The sequence below is a fragment of the Musa acuminata genome, chromosome BXJ3-1 (genome assembly GCF_036884655.1).
Source record: "Musa acuminata AAA Group cultivar baxijiao chromosome BXJ3-1, Cavendish_Baxijiao_AAA, whole genome shotgun sequence".
Taxonomy (NCBI): domain Eukaryota; kingdom Viridiplantae; phylum Streptophyta; class Magnoliopsida; order Zingiberales; family Musaceae; genus Musa; species Musa acuminata.
The window spans coordinates 3,252,211-3,273,011 of NC_088349.1; the positions used below are offsets into that span (position 1 = coordinate 3,252,211).

At 40.0% G+C, this 20,801-nt stretch overlaps 3 protein-coding genes and 1 non-coding gene across 7 annotated transcripts; 1 reads left to right on the top strand and 3 right to left on the bottom strand.

The window, feature by feature from the left end:
• Positions 1 to 843: 843 nt before the first annotated feature.
• On the bottom strand, positions 844 to 5,087 carry LOC135628728 (uncharacterized). The gene is made up of 2 exons (XM_065135582.1): positions 4,811 to 5,087; positions 844 to 1,346 (listed from the first exon to the last, which is right to left on the bottom strand). Exons 1-2 carry the CDS (start codon positions 5,036 to 5,038, stop codon positions 924 to 926), a joined length of 651 nt encoding a protein of 216 aa, XP_064991654.1. The 5' UTR covers positions 5,039 to 5,087; the 3' UTR covers positions 844 to 923.
• Positions 5,088 to 5,588: 501 nt separating this feature from the next.
• On the bottom strand, positions 5,589 to 7,913 carry LOC135628163 (rust resistance kinase Lr10-like). Its single transcript, XM_065134689.1, has 3 exons — positions 7,132 to 7,913; positions 6,874 to 7,043; positions 5,589 to 6,791 (listed from the first exon to the last, which is right to left on the bottom strand). Exons 1-3 carry the CDS (start codon positions 7,809 to 7,811, stop codon positions 5,683 to 5,685), a joined length of 1,959 nt encoding a protein of 652 aa, XP_064990761.1. The 5' UTR covers positions 7,812 to 7,913; the 3' UTR covers positions 5,589 to 5,682.
• Positions 7,914 to 7,999: 86 nt separating this feature from the next.
• TRNAA-UGC (transfer RNA alanine (anticodon UGC)) lies at positions 8,000 to 8,072 on the top strand. Its single transcript has one exon. It is a non-coding gene; the product is annotated as a tRNA-Ala (tRNA).
• A 646-nt stretch (positions 8,073 to 8,718) lies between these two features.
• LOC103989658 (uncharacterized) lies at positions 8,719 to 20,594 on the bottom strand. Of its 4 annotated transcripts, none has more exons than XM_018830465.2 (11): positions 20,395 to 20,594; positions 20,031 to 20,174; positions 19,773 to 19,955; positions 19,512 to 19,611; positions 19,388 to 19,418; positions 18,114 to 18,156; positions 17,434 to 17,586; positions 12,882 to 15,084; positions 10,959 to 12,339; positions 9,310 to 9,393; positions 8,719 to 9,125 (listed from the first exon to the last, which is right to left on the bottom strand). In XM_018830465.2, the coding sequence occupies exons 2-11, from the start codon at positions 20,087 to 20,089 to the stop codon at positions 9,067 to 9,069; spliced, it is 4,296 nt and encodes a 1,431-aa protein (XP_018686010.2). In that variant the 5' UTR covers positions 20,090 to 20,174; positions 20,395 to 20,594; the 3' UTR covers positions 8,719 to 9,066. The 4 variants fall into 4 exon arrangements, 3 of the variants coding, with proteins under 3 accessions (XP_018686010.2, XP_064993142.1, XP_064993143.1); XM_065137070.1 differs by having other exon boundaries at positions 10,959 to 12,342; XM_065137071.1 differs by having other exon boundaries at positions 10,959 to 12,342; positions 20,268 to 20,594.
• Between the last annotated feature and the right edge of the window lie 207 nt (positions 20,595 to 20,801).

The window sequence follows — 20,801 nt, forward strand, 5'->3', positions numbered from 1 at the left end:
GATGCAAATAATGAGCGGCTCTTTCGTCGCTTGGCAATTGCTTCGACGCCGATTGACACAATTGTCGAACATCGAAAGGGTCGTCGATGCTGATGCCAAGCGACCCTTTCGTTGCTTGGCCGATGCAAATGCAGTTGCCGCTCGACATTTGCGTCGACACTGATACAAATGATGAGCGACCCTTTCACCGCTTGACAATTGCTTTGACGTCGATTAACACAATTGTCGAACGTCAAAAGAGCTCTGCATCTACGTTGACGTCATCGAAAAGTGACTCTCACCTCTCGTCATTGCTCTCCTTATCCACAATAACCACATGTGACCCCAACAACACCGTCATTCACCACAACCGATTGAAATATTAAAATTATCTTTTTTATTTTTATTTTCGTTGATAAAACCGATAATATTATGATGAGTATATCTAGATATTTAACTTTTTATAATTATAGAGATAATAATATAATTTTTTTTAAATATAAAAATCAAAATACTAAAGATAATTGACTATAATAAATAATCTGTAATTACCCGCTCTGAAAGATTTAGCTACGTGATATAAGAGAGCTCTCCCAATCCTACCTTAAATTCAACATGCTTAGAGTGAAAACGTTAGCCCGAACTCATGAACTCCATGACTGGTTGTTTGCTTGTCAAACTCTGACCAGCAAACACTTTTACAATGGGGCTTACAGTTTTGGAGCATACAAAAACTACACACTCAACATTCTTAAACAGAAGCGTTCAGTTGCTACTCTCATTTTCTATATCCAACTGATGGCAGAATTCTGTGAACGAAAAATGGTGATAGAATATTAACAGCAACCACTCTACTCATCAAGGTCGATAATGCAGCATTTGTGGCTTCTCATTAAAATTATGCTACATGATGTTATTCTTCTTTTATTTCTTGGTCAATCAACTCAAGTTGTTGCAATATTTTCAGAAGCCACAATCCCCATTAGGACACTTCCTCTATAATTTGTTACCCCAGAGTCGCATTTCGATGAACCGTCGAAAGTTTCTTGCTGATAAGAAGCTAGCTCAGACTCCTTGCTTGTGCCTCCAAATTCAGTTTCAACAGTATCATTACCCCAGAGAACAAACTGTGGAGTTCCTTTCAGATTGTCATAAGCAATCCTTGCATCTCTGAAGGGCTGCAGGCATTTCTCTTTTGCAAATTGAACGCATGTGTCTTTTGCAGCTGCAAGACATGAAGCCATTTCTCGTTCCTCACATTGTTCTCGCTCAGCATAATCCATGGCAGTTATTCCAAACAGAAATTTCCACCATGGGGGTTTACACTTGTTTGATGCAGAGATTGAGCATCCAACGCGTGCTCCAGCCTACTAAAAAGAGCCCATCATATAAAGAGAATAAGTGAAAAATTATAAAAAGTATCTTCACAAAAATTAGGTTAATGATAAGCTTGCACAAAGAAATATTCTTTCAAGAAATAACAAATATATGAGTTGCATAAATAATAGGCCATATGCTAATACTTCAGATAATTAGCGATCTAACAACTAGACACTAGGCAATGAATTGAGGTAGATGGGATATCTTGTAGCAATCAATAAAACTTGAAATTTGTAGTAAGCAGAAATATTTTTTTGATAAAAGAAAAGAATTGTCATTTCAAGGGAGAGAATGCTCTAAGTTCAGAAGAATTTAGAGATTTGATCAGACAACCATCAGATGAGCAGAAAAGAGAAAATAGGATTTTTTTTTTTTTGCACATATTCCACCTCAAACAATTGTATTTGCATACAAGCCACTCAAAAGTTCATATTTGTTCACACATACTTGAACAATAACCCAACCGGTCTGTGACTTGTACCTCTTTGTGAAAATGTGCCAAAAAAGGGAAAAAAAATACTTAAACCTAGTATATTCACCAATATATAGTAATAACATATTTTAGAGAAAATATTGGTGTTTTTTTTATTGTGGAGCAACTGTCAATCCGGGCTACAAAACCTCTGCAACCTAGAGCTGGTTTGTGCTCTTTAATATATGCAGCTGTTGTAACTTACTGCCTGGCAATCCTCCAACCAGCCAGCTCGGCCAGCGGCAAAGACCAAGTTATTATGAGACTAGTTTTACTAAAATTAAACTAAGAAAAGCCTCCACCATTCAGGGGATCTAACAAAATTACCATGAAGCTCGAATTTTCATCTCTGTTTCATCTGCTGGAATTTTGTTGTTCCACTTCCAAAAAAGACATCAGATTGCCAAAGTAAAAAAGATCATTCTGTTAGCAAAATCTGCAGCTTATTCTATCAGAAGAGAAAAGGAAAAGGCTAAGAGAGTAAAAGCAACTTGACAAGTTTGAAGAGAAAATAGAAAAGTTTCACGACAGAAGAACTTACTTACCATCAAAACCACATGTATAAGATCAAATTTTCTTTTGTGTAAGCCTTGGGTTCACACATTGTACCTCTTCATTTTTGAAGTGTAAATCCTCATTCCTCTTATCTTTCTTGTAGATTTTGGATCACAAGGTTTTGAAGGTTGCCAATATCTAACAGTGGTGTGGCTTCTTATGACTTCTCATTTATATTATCAAGTGACTTATGATTCTGATTTCTGATTAATGTCTGATCCTAATTTTCTTTATAAAAATAATGATTGGGCATTCAAAGTTCACAAGAATGTTATTTGGCACTTCGAATTACAGACACAATTTTGTCACCCAAGTGGTCTGGTTTCAACAATTGTTAATACCGATGGTAACTTGACAAGTTCAGTACCGATGGTCTACTTGAATGTAACCTAACAGAGAATGAAGTTACGACTATCAAATGTTGGGGCAAGTCTATTTAGAACAAGAAAACATTTGATACTACTAAATTTTCCTTCTATCATGATCGAGTTGAACATGGACAACTGCAGCGGGCAACATACTTCAACAAGAGCAAAGATAGGATTTGGCAACACTATACCACTAAAAGTTATTGACAAATGCATTATAATTTTGAGCTATTGATATATGCATCAGACTTCACATATGATAATAGATCAACCAAGCTAATTACATATTACCCCATGTACTTGGACATTATTAGCATTACGGTTCCTATACTTCAAAATTTTATATTATGATCCCTATAGTTCTGATAGTGAAACAAATAACCTCATTTGCCCTAGCATCATCAGCTGCATTGACGGAAAACATAACACATGAAACCATGTGCTGGATTGATGCGAAAGTGATGGGCATAAAGATAATTTCAACATCCCTTTTGTTTCCAATGACGAGCAGCTTGGTGAGTGTGTTGTCGGTCGAAGAGCTGGATGGGGTTAGACAACCTCCGTGGAGGAGGTGACGACAAAGGCAAAGGCTCCCATGAAGAGGGGAAGGCCCAGAGCCATCATGGTGAGGAACCTTTACAAGGTCGACGGTGAGGAACGCAACGGCTCTAGGCCTCCCCCTCTTTATGGGAGCCTCCACCAATTGAACGCGATTCGTTTAAAGGCTCAGTGTCACCATCGCCCAAAGGCCGACGATGAGAAACACAACGATAGTGAGAGGTGAGTGATGGTTTCTCACGCAAGTTGGACCGGTTCAATGAGGAACTAGTCCGATTGATTGAGCCCAAGTCTGACTTAATTTTGAGCCAGTTCACACAAAACCAAAAGGAGGGAAGAAAGGAGATAATACCTGATTCCCTTTCCCTTATCCCCCTCTCAAGCTATCGTTCCCTCACCCTCTTCCTACTCCTCACTCTCCCTAGTCCCCGGGGGTAGGCGACAAGCAACAGTGGTGTGTCACGAGTGGTGATGTGGGTCACGGTGAGGACCGCGGCATGAAACACTCCCACATGTTGCGGTGCGCTGTGTGAACGCGACCATGCGATTAGTACGTGATAGTTTCTCACGTGAGTTGAAATGTATAGGGTGGAGGCTCCCATGAATAGGGGAGGCCCAGAGCCGTTGCGTTCCTCACCGTCGACCTTTGAACACCGCTACGTTGGTAACTAAGCAATGATGGCACTGAGCATCCCGACAATGGTCACTCTCGCTACACCAAATGGCAAGGCAAATGGGCCTCCCCCTCTTCATGGGAACCTTCGCCTTCGTTAGCCTCATCATCACCTACCATCTCCGACCGTCCAACCTTATCCAGCTCCACAACATAACTGACAGCACACTCACCAAACGGCTCATCATTGGAAACAAAAAAATATATTAAAATTATCTTTTTGCTCATCATTTTCATACCGATCTAGCACATTGTATCACATGTTGTATTTTCCGTTAATGCAGCTAATGTTATTAGGACAAATGAGAGTATTTACTTTATTTTTAAAACTATAAAGATTCCAATATAAATTTTTAAAGCACAGAGACCGTGATGCTAATAAGATCCAAGTGCAAGGGTAAAATGTAATTAGCCCTAGTTCAACCTAATCATCATGCATTTAAAAAAACAGCAGTTCATCATCATTTAAAAGCTCTTTTTCTTCTGTTACTTTCCTCCGCCAGGTAAAACTATAAAACATTTTTCTCCTAATTACACGAATCTACCTACCTTTCTGGTCACAATAATACAACTCCGGACGATTCTGTTTGCGAAAAGACCTCGCATATAAAATGACGAGAGCCATGAGGAAAACACTCGGATAAATCAAGAAGACAAACGCTGTATCAAAAACCATGAACGAATGTTGCTACGAGAGAAGAAAAAATTCACTATTTTGGGCAGATCGCTTTCACGAATCAACCAAAGCACGCGATGTTTAGATTGGTGAAAAGAACAGAAATGGTAGAAAGAGAGAGAATGAGGAAGAGAAGCAGGAGGGGAAACCTCGCACTGGTCGATGATCATGGATTCGGTGGCCCTGTAAGCGGATCTCCATGCGGCGGAGTCTCTGAAGGCGAGGACGAAGGGGCCAGCAGCGGGATCGTCGGCGGGGCCGGCAGGCACGGGACCTCTGAGGAGCGGGCGCGCCGAATCGAAGGGGACGACGGTGGCAGACGCCGAGAACTCCTCCATGTCGCCCCGCAGGACCGCCGCCACTTCCTCGTCCTCCATTAGGGTTTGTGCAGAAGCTCCCCAGCGATGGGAGTGTCAATAACAGCTCGCGCGTCATTTATAGAGGGATCCGTGTCCGTCGCACGAACATGCGACGGGCATTTTGGGCAAAATAACAAATATGTCATAAGCTTGCAATCATAATCTTATATTTCGTAACACATGGCATTTTGGGCAAAATAAAGACCCATCATTTATTAACATATAACTTCATAACATAATGTAATAGAGGTATCATAAAAAGATAAACTCTTCTACAAAATAATTTGGAATACATATACACATGGGTAGGTCATATCTCCTATAATAGATAATCATAGTATATTCATAAACTCTCATATCACATATCATCACGTTTATGTGCATTCTCATATCACTATATATTAATACATTAAACATATTGTATCGTTATATTTATGAACTCGAATTGCATCTTTGCCGCTTAACCTTAACCAAAATAAAAGGAAAAACATTGCAATCATAGATTTATCTTTCACATTATGAAATCATACTCGTCAATTAGCAGCAGCAGCAGAATTTTTCAAAGGGATGTTCCAAAGATATCGACTACTTAGATATCATTATAGTGTCTAGTGTTTACAATTCTGAGAACATTTATTTGTTATTCTTCTAACAATGATTTTTCATTCCGAGATGATGGATAGCTCAGCGGAAGATGAAATCAAGCAAGTCTTTGTTTCTGAAGTGGAATCCACGGAGGAAACGAAGGGTTTTGGGGGCATCGGCAGGCTGCTCGCATCAGCTTCCAGCATTTCCAACACCTTTGCCATTGTCGGTCTCTCCGATGGCTTTATTTGGATGCACCACAATCCAACCACCGCCAGCTTCTTCTCCAACTCCTCTATCTCCGAGGTGTCGTCGAATTGGATCTCCTGCTGCCGAGCGAGCTTATCGTATATCCACGAAGGATAGTAAACCTGGCTCGAATTCTCTGCACGAGGATTCACGTTCCTCCTCCTTCCTGCCATCTCCATCAGCAGCATCCCAAAGCTATAGACATCGGATTTGTGTGATATGATTCCAAAGCTCCTGGAGATCAACTCGGGAGCTATGTATCCCACCGTCCCCCTGGCGGCACTGACTGACACCAGACTGTTGCCCTTGGGATACAGCTTTGCGAGTCCGAAATCAGAAATCTTGGGCGTGAAATTGCGGTCGAGGAGAATGTTATGAGGCTTGATGTCGAAGTGCAGAATCTGCATGTCACACCCTCGATGCAAGTAGTGGATGCCGCGGGCGACGCCCATGGCTATGTCGATGAGCTTTTCCGAGGTAAAAGTGCGGGCCGTGGTTGGTTTGGAAGCGAAGATGTACCTGTCGAGGGAGCCATTGGGCATGTACTCGTAGACGAGCGCCCGCTTGGATCCCTCGGCGCAGTAGCCGACCAGCCTCACCACATTCACATGGTGGATCCTGCCGATGGTGGAGACTTCGCTGATGAACTCGTCGCCGTTGCATTTGGAGTTGCCGAGCAGTTTGACGGCCACGAGAAGGCCACCGGCGAGCTCGCCCTTGAACACGGATCCGAACCCTCCCTGGCCCAGCTTCTGCCTGAAGTGCCGGGTGATGGCGACGATGTCGGTGTAGGCGTACCTGGTGGGCGTCAGCGTTTGCTGAGCGCGGAGGAACTTCTCCACGGTGTCCACGGAGGCTCGGCTGACCCACAGTTTGTGAGCAAGGAAGACACAGAGTGTGATCGGCGCGATCACGAACCGGCCTAGTATCAACAGTACTGCGTAACAGAGGAAACAAAGGAACCTGAGAACCAGAGAGTAGCATGCAGTGCAGAACGGGGAATCCCAGCGGGACAATACCTATCAAGAGCTGGACAATCAGAATGAGTACGGTTACAGCAATGGTAATCCTATAAATGAAAGTGCCGTTGAAGTAATCCTCCACGCAGGCTGGGAAATGAGTCTCGCTTCTGACCACGGAGGAGACGATGGATAGTAGCTGCTTGCTGGTTATTAGGTCGGAGAACATGCTGCATGAGATGAACGGAAGAAGTCAGCTACCGATTGAATGACGAATACGCGAGGCATCTCAACATCATGCAGGGCGGCAGCTGCTACCTTGTGGCTTCTTTCAGACATTGGTGAATTATGGTAGATTTCCAGTTCCTTGCAGGAATATAACAATCGAACCCCTTCTGCACGATGCTGAATGCGTCGATCGCTGAACTCGGTGGTATCACAAATGCATCATAAGCGACCGGAATCATTGATAGATACTCGCACCACGGATGAAGGTAGCGCAGTTCATCTGAATTAGGGGCAACGATGACATAGACAAACGTGTCCTTGTGGCTCAGACATGAAAGGAGGTGATACCGTGTGTCGTTCCGGATCGTCTCGCTGCAACTCATGAAACTGGCCCAGTAATATGAACCGCAAGAGAGTCCCGCGGTCGACCAGTTGGTGGGCGATAAAGGTTGGGCAGGGAGACCACAACTTCCACCGGCGAGGTTAGGATCCACCAGCCGGAACGTAGAATTCTCGTACGATATCTGAGTGACGAAGTAGTCCGCAGAGCCAATCCTGATGGTAGATCTATTGGCGTCGCAGCTGAGTTGGTAGGCTGTCTCCCCGCAGATAGCTGGATCATCTTTGCGACGGAAAGGGTTTTTGACGTCCCGGAGCTGCCCACAGGAGAATAGAGGGCAATCTTCTTGTCTTGCAGCTGCTAATCCAGAAAAGAGGAGATGCAGCAGCAGAAGCAGAGGAAAGATTGTTGATGCTTCGGTGGCGGCCATAGGCAAACGGAGAGAGCAAGCCTCCTCTTCACAGCGGTCGCTTTTGGCGGCTTCTCGATCTTTCGTTCACTGCATAATTCCGAAAGAAGACCAAAGTGTACCCTTTCTTCTTCTTCCACATAAAATAAATTAGAATTATCACTCATTAGAAAAGTAATAAATTAGATTTATTATAAAATAATAAGAAAGGGGATGTAGCTCAAACGGTAGAGCGCTCGCTTTGCATGCGAGAGGTACGGGGTTCGATACCCCGCATCTCCAAAAAAGCTTTTAAGATTTTTGTGTTTGTGTTTTAGCTAACAGAACTTGTGCTACTTAACTATTTAAGTACTTACTTCTTCCAGCAAATTTGCTGCTGCATCAAAACTCCACCAAGCTTAGAATATAAGATTTGGAAACATAAAACATTCTGACCATAAACAAAATCAGTAGCTAACCTGATTTGTTCAGCACCAACGGAAGAATTATACAAAAGATAGGGGTCTTTGATGTGGTAATTTATCTTGACCTGTTCTTGACAATCTGCACTGTATCTGCAAGAATCCATGCTTGTTGTTAACCTCAACCATATGTAACTTTGTTTCTGGATGTTTGAGAGGTTATGAAATGCTAAAGAAAAGGATTCTGATCACTGACCACCCATAAAGAAACAGAAACAGCTTCTTGCTCAGGAGCATTTTGTAGTCTTAATTAATTGTTGATGATATTTTTTTTCTGAACAAGTGTTAATAACATTCTGTTTTGGGAAGATATGAGTTCACTAAGTTAATAATAGTACATTATTTTTCCATCAGTGTATGCAGTGCTTCATGAAATAGTTACAATAAAAGATCCTGATATATGCAGAAAAACATACATAAGAATACAAAGGACTGTTTCATGAGTAAATATAAATAGTAGCAGGGAATAAACAGAACAATAGAACAGATCTTTCCTTCTCATTTGTATAAATCGATTGCAGAAAATCATATTCTTGCCTGTTCTTGTTCTGATGAATTTTGATATACAAAGACATGTTACAAGCGGAGAAAATACTGCACTTGGGATAAAACAACATTGCGTTGCCAATTGGCAAATTAGCTTAACATATTATAGACATCAAAATCTACAGCAACTGACAGATGACAAGTTGGATGAGAATCCACAAATAAAGAACGAAAAGACAAAAGGATATTATATAACACACTAAAGCCGCCATATTGCATCTATTGGAAAATTGTAGCAATACACCTCTCCAGCTTCAAGTTATTTAGTATCACCTTGGCTTGGATTCCTTGCTCCGGAATGAAGATAGAGAGAAGAAAGAGCGTGGTGCTGCAAATATTTGAACAACGGATCAAACAAGTCAATTTAACATTTCGGCAAGCTCTCAGTAAATACAGAAAATAGTGGTTTTATCATTCAGCATGGTCTGAGAAGCCAGATGTGAGTATGCTGTGTACATTTTTCCAGACTTAATCATGTTTACTTGATTATCTAAACAGGACACTGTTGTTACCTTTCAGGGAGCTTCCAGATAGATGGTCCTTTCTCAATTTGAAGTTTGCTGGAGGGTTTGGAATGGAGCTGCGTAATGATAGGGCTGCACAGAACTAATCGCTTCAGCTATCATGCTTAACATAACTAAGAGAAAGATTCTGAATCCCAAGTACTATCTGGTTTGCGATGAACATTTTTATAGGTTAGTTCGGAGGCCACAAGCATATGCAGTTACCAATCAGAAGAAACAAGTCAAGATGCCATCAGGGTATTTATTACACAAATCAAAGACATGAGAAGATAGTTTCTGATTGTCATCAACCACATAAGAAAGCAATGAATTGGAATAGCATACCTTTTTCCTAGATGGAGTTATATGGAATAGCATATCAAGCAAATCTTATTGATATTTACATCCTCTAACAGCTCAAAGAACATAAGATAATTAATTGCTATGGGTTTAACAGCCACCGCATCCTCAGATTATGTCAGATATCCACCAGTTACTCCCATGTTTGAGCCTCACGTTTTTCTCCTAAAATCTATGACTCACAATTCAAAGAAAAAGGAAAAAACTATTTATGGAACTGATAACTTCGTCTACAAACAAGCAGAGTGATAATCTAGACAAGCAAGTCTTTTTATAGAACTCAAGCATGATAAAAATAAGTAAAAGCTACAAGCCAACATCTAACAATGATTATTTGAATAGGCTTTGACTACAAAAATCAAGCATCACATAGGCAACTGATAACTTCGTCTACAAAAATCATGCATCACATAGTCAAGCCAATATCTAATAATGATTATTTGAATAGGGTTTGACTAAAAAAATCAAGTGTCACATAGGCATCTGATAACTAATTCTACAAACAAGCAGAGTGATAATCTAGACAGGGTGGCCAACTGGTGGCCCAAACCCTATTTGCCAGAGGGAAGGCACAGTCCCATTGTCATATAGATTATAATGAACCAACCAAAAAAAGAAAAGGAAAAGGTAGAAAGAAAAATATAAGAAATGTAGAAAAACCTGCTTTTGTCTGCAGCATCGAGGTTCTTCAATTCTATGATATCATCTGATACTAGCCAAAGGAAAGGGTCACATTCATGGGTCAAGCCTTATAGTAGTTCCATGGAATAAAGAGGTGAATGTTAGATTTTGTCAGCCAAACCCTCCTTTATCTTAAGGGAGAGACTAATAAGAGGAATCAACATATTTACCCAATAGAAACTGACCCTAATTTTATATAAAGTGAGACTAGTAAAGGAACCAACAAATTTTGATCAGTAAAAGAAAATAATAGGTAAAGGTCAATAGCAAGTTCTAGCCTTGACGTCACAATGAATTGCTTCTTTGCAGTCCTGTGATCAGAGTTTGAACCATGGAAACATCCTCTCTTGTTATCGAGGTAAGGCTGCATACATTAATCCTCCCTAGATTCTGTGTTGGCAGGAACCTTATGCACTAGGCTTGTCTCTGTGTAAGTGAGCCCTGTCTCCATGTTGGGACAGTACATACTAGTTACTATCTGACATGGAGTGGCACAAGGTTATCAGGAATTCTTGGTTTAGCATACGTTGGACTCCAGTAAAATATTGTGATCCAAGGAATCATAATTTTACAAACATAAACAGAATTTCATTTATCATACAGGACAAGAAAGCTACCTTGTTCAGGAAAGATCTCACCATCAGTGAACCTATCATGGGGGAGTGCATGTCCCATTTTTGGCTTCCACAGGTCATTTTCTGGTTGTGCTGCCAAGTCATGACCATCTATTGTTTCATCACCACCTTCAGAAGCTGTCAAAGCAGACACCCAATTGGTGACTTGACTCTCCACTCCCTTACTTTTCCTCCCAAATTTCAGTATTCGTTTGAAACCTTCTGTGACATCCATGCATGATTGTTGTGATGCATTGGCAACAATCATAGGCATCTGAGCAGTTCCCCATTTTTTTCTCATTCGAGAAGCATCTGTCTCCATTGTCTGATTCAGTGGGTGTAAATTCCATGATGCTGGACTGCCTACAGGTGAATCTATAGAGGCATGAATTTCTGATGCCTCATGTACACCAGAAAATGACTGGTGGAGGTGTAGGTCCCATGAATGAGGACTTTCTCCAGGTGACTCTTGTTCATTCCTAGTAGAAGTACTAAAGATAGGAGAATCAGGAACTTTATCATAATCTGCTTGAGATAGAGACCTTTGAACATTGTTTTCTGATCCAAAAATATCAGAGCTATTGTATCCTTGATTGTTTCTTGGCTTTTCACAATCTAAGATGAGAAAATCTACAGCCTTAGCATCTCCTTCGGCAAATGATATCTCTGTCTCCAGTACATCTTTAACCAGGCCGGATGAGTCCTCTCTATGAACTATACCCTCAAAAACCAGTCCATTCTTTTTTACCTTTGAAACTTTACAGGTTTTAGGTTTATGTATATTAGCTCCTAAACCAAGACCTGTAACTTTCTCTTTCCTGATTAAAGATTTAGCCTCCCTGCTCCTCTGGACTTTATCAATAAAATTGCCATTTGTTGGGCCCTTGGAAACCCCTAAGGGTGTGAGATCAGCGGTATCAGAATGGAGAGAAGAAAGGTCCTTCAATTCACTGGGTCTAGCTGTCCTTTTTCTCATGGAATGAGACCTTTGTGGCTTCTCTTCCTTAACAAGGTTAGCCGCTTCAACGATGCTCTTGCTTCGAGAAAATATTTTTCTTTTCTCTCGAGTGCTTACTCTGTTATTATCAGTGAATGGCTTTGCATTTTCCTTTATGAAGTCAGAGAAGTTGGGAAGTGATTCAGCAAGAGGATTTTCAGTTTGCGTCCTGCACTTTATGGGAACTGATTTGATAGATTTTACAGAAGGCTTCACTTCAGTCCAAGGCGTGGATGAAGACAAAGTTTTCATAGATAAAAGCTCCATGAGGTTAGTAATTTCAGAAGCATTATCACCAAAGAGATCATTGAATGATATATCTTGGCCATTATCAACTTGTTCGCAAACTTCCTCCAGATCTTCCTCTTCCTGAACAGACTTGACTGCCTGCTACCAGAAAGGTATCCTTGTTTAGTCAAAAACCATCACCTGTATATATATGTTTAAGGGAAAGACCACAGACAGCAAACCACCACAAGTAATAAGCAAATACAAAAGAGCTAATAAATTCTTGCTAAGAATAAAGGGAGTACACATATTATAAAAATGTTACAGAATCGCCGGCTACCCAACAGATAATAATGATTTAAGAAAAACCACATATTTGATTGACGTCAATCATAGAAATGAGAAGCTAAATAATTTTAGTATTAGAAGAATCAGACAAGCTATGATGCCATTCGTTTGCCACAGTAAATATTTTGGCGTAGATCTACATATCTAACAGCACTAACACAAGTAGGACAAATGAACAGTTTCAGTTCTTCAAGTTCACTGAGTATTCTGAAGTTGCAATGTTAGACCCTATCCATTTAGATCTAAAGATCTCACAAAATATCTGGAAATTAGTATGCAGCTATAGTATGATAACTCTAAATGAAATTAACGCATATACATGAAACTAAAGGATGGCTACTAGGAAAATCTACCTGGTTTTCGCTTCTTAAAGCAGGATTGTTACTAAAATATCTCAGTTTTTCCACTTGGCGATGCCTATATCTTGAATACTGTCTATCAGCAGATACTGAATATATGGAATTCATCTCAGCCTGACTACAATCAAGGCTGTCATGCATTGCCTTCATTTTTGCTTCCTTCTGAGCCCCTTTTATTCCCCACTCTTCCTGTAGCTTCGCATTCCGTTTTTGCATGTACTTATAATAGAACTTTCCTCTGGAATCATCTGATGGGCTTAGTGTACCAAGCGCTTGGTTTATACTACTATCATTTTCCTCACTGCTTACCATCTTCAACAAGAAATTGGCATCAAAGTCTATCTCACTGTTAGAAGTCTCCCTCAGAGGGTTCGTCTCAGGCAGTTGACCAGGAAGTGCCACCGCAAGTGTTTTCTCCACAGCCATGGGAACATGTTTGTCTTGGACATTCACAGGTCTATTTCTTCGAGAGGAAGCCGTTTGCTCGCTGAGTGTTCTGAGCTTGTGTTCAGCAAAATGCTTTTCTAACTCATTCGCCTTCATCCGTAATTCATCATTTAACTCTTGATTTCCTTTTGATGGTCTTGCCACCTGAAGTTGCCCCGCCAAGTGTGCAGAAGGTGGTTCAACCATCTCCAGCATTTCCTTAGCCTTCCTTAGAGGAACTGCAGGCATGCAATTTATTTTAGTATCAGCTATTTCATCAACGCATCTCTCAGGATTAGCTGCTTGATGCCAATTTATTCCCTGGTCATCGGTATCTTCCTTTGTTTTAACTAGAGAAGATCCAAAAGTTGCATGAGAAGCAGCAGCATTTCCACCCCCTTCTTCGTCTACTCTTGAAGGAGAAGTATTCCCCTCAGATTGATAAGCCAGTAAGTTATTTTCTGAAAACAGAACTGATGAATTTCCAAACTGAACCGGAGAATCTGATGGTCCTTTTGGTTTCACTAAAGGATTTACTCTTTTTTCAAATGTCCGGAATTGGTTAACTACCTTTGGTTGATCCTTTATTCCAGCACTACTTGCGCGAGAAGGAACCTCTCTAGTTTCGGTCTGCAGGCTTTCTTGATCTCTCGATCTAACCTGCTTAGTCACAGGTAACACAGGTTGTGATATATCCAGCAAAGTTTTTTGGTCTTCTATTTGCACTTGATCCTCTGCTTTTAGTTGGATGTGACACACTGCATAATCTTTCAAGCCAGCATTGCTGCTGGTCCCTAAAAAGCCTTTTTGGTGGACCATAGAAGCATCTTGATCACCCGATCCACAATACTTCATCCTGCTCATAGATGCACTCAGGTAACATGCGTCCTGCCCCCTCTCCAAGAATTGTTTGCCCTTGTTCAAAGAGAACTTGATACCTTCATCGTCAGTACAATCTCCAGTGCTGGGAGAAGCTTTAAACTGGGACTGTGACAAAAGCAAAGAATAAGGGGAAGTGTCTGTTGTGCTTTTTTCGAGATCCAACCAGCATTGTGATGTTGCAGTATCCTCAAAACCAGAAACCTCAGCTTCTTCAGTTTTACTCATAGACTGAAGCTGTAAATTGGCAGATGTCGGAGTTCCAACATCACTCCCACTTTCTTTCTGGTCATTAAAGCTTTTACTGCTGCTGCAGCAAGGATCAATGCTCATGTCACTGGCACCACTCCACCTCCTCAATACTGATTTCTCTGAAACATCAGAAGGGAGCCTCTGCTGCTCCCCTTTACTGGCTAGTACCTTATTAATAACACCAGCTGTGCTGATATTTCTAGAACTTGCAGATTGTTCTTTCTGCTTGCCTTCAAAGAGGTTGATGCGGTCCTGCACACTAAGCCGTCTGAAACTCGCTCCACCCGATTGAGCTGGCACATTGGCTGATGAAGCAGGAGGAACAGGCTGCTCCAGCATTGCTCCTTCCAAACGCTGTTTGATGAGCTTGGCCTGCTGAGATGTGCCTGATAACGGTGTTGTGTTAAAATGTGATGGTTTGCTAATGTTGGGATTGTGAAGCTGAAGACCATCACCGTCTGGTGGTTTGCCACCACCACTGTGCGCCAATTCTGACTCATCTATTGACATGTCTGTGTCTAAGCTTGACGAGGATCTAATATTTCCATTGGCCGAGCTTTCCATAGCCTTTGACTGCTGCTGCTTGCCAATAAGCTCAGGATGTCTTTGAGAAAGCAAGATGAACTTTTTGCATGCTTCGCTGTTGCCAATGTCATGCAAGTTTCATAATATAAATTATCATCATTGTCAGTTTAAAGTTTAAACAGACATTAAAAGATACAGGAGAAAGAGGAAATAGATGAACAATTACAAACAAGAACAGGAAATTCAACTGAGAACCTACTAATCCAACATCACGAACCTCAACAAATAAAAGAGGCCCTCATGAAATTTGAAGATAGAAAATATTTACACCTAATGTAACTTGATTATATGTTTAATAATCAATCACTACTATATAAAAAACTTACTCATAACATAGCAAGATTATTTATTCAATGATGACTAACCACTATTATGTTTTTTTTCTCAAATGATATTTGTTCATATGAGCAGTAAATTCAATGACTAACATTCTGGTTGACACATCATCTAACTGTAATTCAGGACAATCTGATCATAAAACAATAAACTGTCGGTCAGGAAAAGGAATGTTTAAGACAAGAATTAGACTCATTTTCTGGGGATAGCATCAACACCAAACTTTGCAGAAACACCTTGTAAAATTTGAAAATGGATAAGATTTACTCCTAACTTAACCAAATAATATATTAAAATGGTCACTCACCTTTATATATATAATTTATTCCTAACATAACTAGATTGTTTATTCAATGATGACTCACCATTATTATGTCTTTTTTCAATGATGTTTGTTTACATCGGTGGTAAATCAATCAAATTCAATGCCTACTATTCTAGTTGACACATCATACAAGTGTAATTCAGGACAACCCATCATACCACAACAAACCATGGGTTGGGAAACAGGATGATTAAGACGTGATATTCAACATATAGGGATAACATCAACACCAAACCTTTCAGTAACACTGTATCACGGTTTCCAGATCCATGGACTGATCACAAGCCATATGGAGGAATCATGATGACATCCCTCCACAACTGTTAGATACTTAAAAATAGATGCCCCAGCCACTAAGATTGATCCACACCATGTCCTAACTTGCCTCTACCAACCAACTTACAAGCTAGATGGTACCAAAGTAAAACCAGTGTATGCAAGGTGGGCTGACCTGCATAGCCCTCAACAATGGAGTCTTTTTTTGACTCTATGACAAGCCAAAGTGGCGAATAACGTGGACTGTTAATTTGCATGCATTTTTAATGTTAACAGAAAGAACCTATTAAGATGTTGCATTCATTAATAAAATTAGTCACTCCTTCACCAACTATCTACAAGCTTTGTTGTATTATTATTTTAATAATTCTTACTGTATTTTCTTTGAGATGATCCTTCCTGCATGTCCATGCTTCTGTCATCATTCCTAATAAAATTAATCTGATAATTACTAGTGAGGACTACAATATGCAACCTCAGTACGCCGATCATCATGAGTATCCAAAGTCCAAACTAAAGTTTTTGTCGGTCAAGGTGTGTATACGACAAAAAAGGACAACCACCCAGCACATTTGCTCTAAATCCCAATGGTAAAATCACCAATGAGCTTGATAAATTTCGGTGTCACAAACACAGTGCTCCAACATACATACAATCTGTTTCCACTGATTGTGACAAAAAAACAAGACAAAACTTTCAGATGTTAGGAATAATTGCAAACAAAAGTTGCACTCATACATTAGAAGGGAGACCCAAACCAGTCAGGTTTATAAAAGCTAACTGGCAGCAAGCAAGGGTAATAATATGATAATGCATAGATTGAGTAACTAAGACTGATTTTTGTTTGAACTCTGTTAAAAGCTAGGATTTTATGTCACTGCATAGATTTACTAACTAAGACTGAGTCAACCTGATACAGTCATGGCATGTCTACATGATCATAAACAAGAACAGCATGTGTCATACAGAATAAGGATGATTGAGATCATATAACCCATCATATTATACAAGAGCAGGGCAAGGGAGGAAATCAGACTAATCGGAGCCGTCACATCATAACACGGTGCAGCACCCTGAGCAGGCAAGGCATGATAGGGCTGCACAGAGCTGTGTCACGACCTCCAATTAGTCTGATTTCCTCCCTTGCTCTGCTCTTGTATATTATGTTATTAACTATGTGCATATGCCAATTGTTACTTTCTGTTGCTAGTTGATATAATGTACTGTATTTATGGTTGACTCAAATCATCCTTATTTTGTATGACACATGCTGTTCTTATTTGTGATCATGTAGAAATGCCGTGAATGTATCAGGTTGACTCAATCCTAGCTATTCAATCTATGCATTAACATATTATTATGTATGATTTGCTTGACTCGGTAACTGCCAAATCAGTTAAAAGCTAGGACTTTATTTCCAATTCTCTGAAAAACATGATATATAGAGTTTAAAGTTGCAAAACTTACTTAAGATGATCTGCATCAAAGTATTCAGCAAAGAGAAGAAGCTCGGAGACATTTTCAATAGAAAATCCAGCAGAAATTGCACGGGCACAAGCAGTGGCCAGGTCTTGCTCAAGAGTAGTAAGCCGGAGATCAATGGTTCTTAGAAGCTCCATCCTGTGGAGGATTAAAAAATAGTTCAATATTGATAACCAAAGAAACAGGAAGTAAACTTTATGTGTTAGTCTTTTTTCTGCCAACTTCAGTTGATTGTCAGACTTGAAGCTTTTAGCTAATGGATATTGGAAGTTGCAAAACATAAAAGGACTCGTTGGCTGATTCATTTTAATTTTTCACCAACTAGGAGTCTGGGACATGTTCCCATTTCAGAAGTTAAATTCATGATAACATTCAGTGGGAATTAAAAGAAATCAAGTTGCAGGATTAAGAAAAAATGAATCAGTAATAAGAATCAGTCAAACAATCATTAATCCATAATTTTTATGATTTTACAAAAATTGACATCCTATAACAGTGTAGTAAAAAAAAAGATTCAAATTAATAACTAAGATATTACCAGAAACCATTATAGTAATTGACAATCCTTAATTTGCTTTGCTCAGTGTTGATATTAATTGATTCACTTCAAAAAATTTGACAAATTCATTGTCTGTTCAGTGTAAGCAATTAGATGAGGAGCTCACTTTGTTGTATCTACAGTTGCCATAGTAGATGTGTCAACTTCACCTGAGGGAAATTCCAAAGATAATTCTTGTTAAGACGAGATGCAGTTTATGGAAGTTACACATCAAAAGAAAAAAAAAGATAAACCAAACATGAGTAATTTCCAAACAGAAAATACAAAGACTGAAATGGTGCTTGAAATCTTACAGACACAAGAAAAATATCAGACATAGGAATTCAGAGGAGTATGCATAACAAGAGGGTTATGTTGTAGATATTTATTATTATGGAAGATACCATATAATACACATCACTCTAGAAAAAAGAGTGGAAGCAAAATAGTATGAAAGGGCATACCTAGAACATGAGGCTCCCGCCAATGCGGGATCTGGTAAGGGTCAACATACGTAGCTTTACCTTTAAATATTTAAAGAGATTATTTCCGTGACTCGAACCCTGGTCTCCCAGGTCGCATAGGAGCAACCTTATTATGGTACCATTGTACCAAGTGGAAGCAAAGTAATGATAGATACAAAAAGATTAAACATGATAAAAACATGTTAGTTTTCAGAAAGCAAATCACTACATGCTCTCATTCACATCATGTACATTTTCCACTCTGAAATTCCATGTTATTGCTCATAAAGTTGTAATCGTAGTATTGTGATGGCTGTTGGTGATCAAATATCAGCATACTTTATAGAATATCCACAATATACTATTTTCATTCATTGCAATATTTGATATTTTGAGTACTCTGAGATTCTGATTAGCATCTTAGTTTATATATGTAGATAAAATTCCAAAAACATGACTTTCCAAAACAAATGCAAAGTAGTAAAGGACCATCAAAGCATTATGTTCAAATAAATTTTTTTCAAGGCTCATTTTCATGTAGATGATTAAAAAGGTTGCCTCTTGCATATTAAGGAAAACAAAGAAGAAAGACACATAAAAACCATATAATGGTTTTAAAGGTTAATGGGATAGTATAGAAGTTGCTCACAGTGAGAAAATCATCTCTGTTTGAAGAATACGCTTGGACACTGGTAGAACAATTAAGCATAAATAACACACATCCAACATATGCTGTACATATCCAGAGCACAGAAAATTTAGTGAGTAATTTTTCATCTCACAAAGGAAAACCAAGAACTCTGATCTAAAGGCTTCCATTAAATGCTAGAACTTGTAATGAGACAACACAAACAGGAAAACTCTACAGTATACATAATCCACTCAAGAAACAAAGTCAGTATTTAGAATAACAAGAAGAAAAAAAAAAAAAACATACCAAGTGTCCCAGCAAGCGGATCTCCTGCACCCTGGATCCGAAAGTATTATGTATTCAGACAATGCCAAGGGGAAGTTGATTCAAATTGAAATTAAATATGTTCGTCTACTGTCAAACACGTTACCTGTGAATATATTCTCCTGGCTCCTTCCAACTGTGACATCTCTGCATCATATGCATTGGCTGATTCCAGCACCTCAGGTGTACTGACAAACCGAACAAACCTGCAGCAATGCTTATTCTTAAGAAAATTGAACAAAAATTCTTTTCCGACCAACTAATATCTCGGGAGAGCAGGACTCGCCATTAATCATAAAAAAAAACTGGCGCAGAGACTTTGTATTTGACGAATAAAAATTACAGCATTATCCCTATTCGACTCTACCTTTCGAGGGTTCCTTTGTTGAACCATGAGTCGCCATTCGTTAATCTCTGGACCTCAAGTTTTATTGACTTGCCTCCCTGTGCAGCCTGCTGTTCAGCAACCTTCAAATGAGTGATGAATGAGTTCAACAAACCAGATGCAAGCTTCTCGGTCTTCCCGTTTCCCGAGATGAACAGATCGCACCTACAAAAAGTGATTCTATTCAAGGCATTACCATAACACGGTATCAAAAAGTCCATCTCGACGGAGCATTCTCACCGTGACCGGCTGGGAGACAGCTGGAACACGGCGTGATCCAGCGGAGAATTGGAGTCCATTATTCGACCCAGCAAATCATCTCCTTTGTCAGCTCAATGTGAGGCTCCCCTCGCCCTCAATCCAAAATCCCCAGCCCCACAAACCCTGCAAGACCACAAACAAGTTCGCTAACCCTCTAATCCCAAGGAAATCACAACTTGTAGACCACATCAACATCAAAGCGCGACACAAATCAACCGCATCAAAACATCCACCGGACGATCCGCCACGGAACCAAAACCAGACGCTGATTCGCCCACGGATTTCCACAATGCGGGAAGCATCAAAAGGCGACGGGACAGGGCCGATCGCGTCAAGAACGCACCTCGACGTCGCGTGGGCGGTGAGGTCTTATAGCGGACGCGGAGGACAGAAATCGAATCCTTGCCAAGTGCCGAGGCTGGTGGAGGAGTTGGATTTTGGCGTTGGCTTTACTCCTCTCAATCCATCACCCCCTTTTCTTACGAGAGAAGAGACGAGAGAAAGTGTGTGCGTGAAGGTGGCGCCTTTTGGACAGCTTCTCAGCTGCTATCGTTACAAACAGAATCCCATAAATGACCTAATCGGCACAGATAAGAATTGTACTTTTTTCTTTTTCTCACTATTTTTATTTGGGCCAATTTCGAGCCACAAATTTTATCTATTTTCCTTAATTTGACAAAATTAGTCAATTTATAGATAATCTAGTAAAAATTAAGAGTTAATAAAGCTTTGTTAATCATATTATATTGT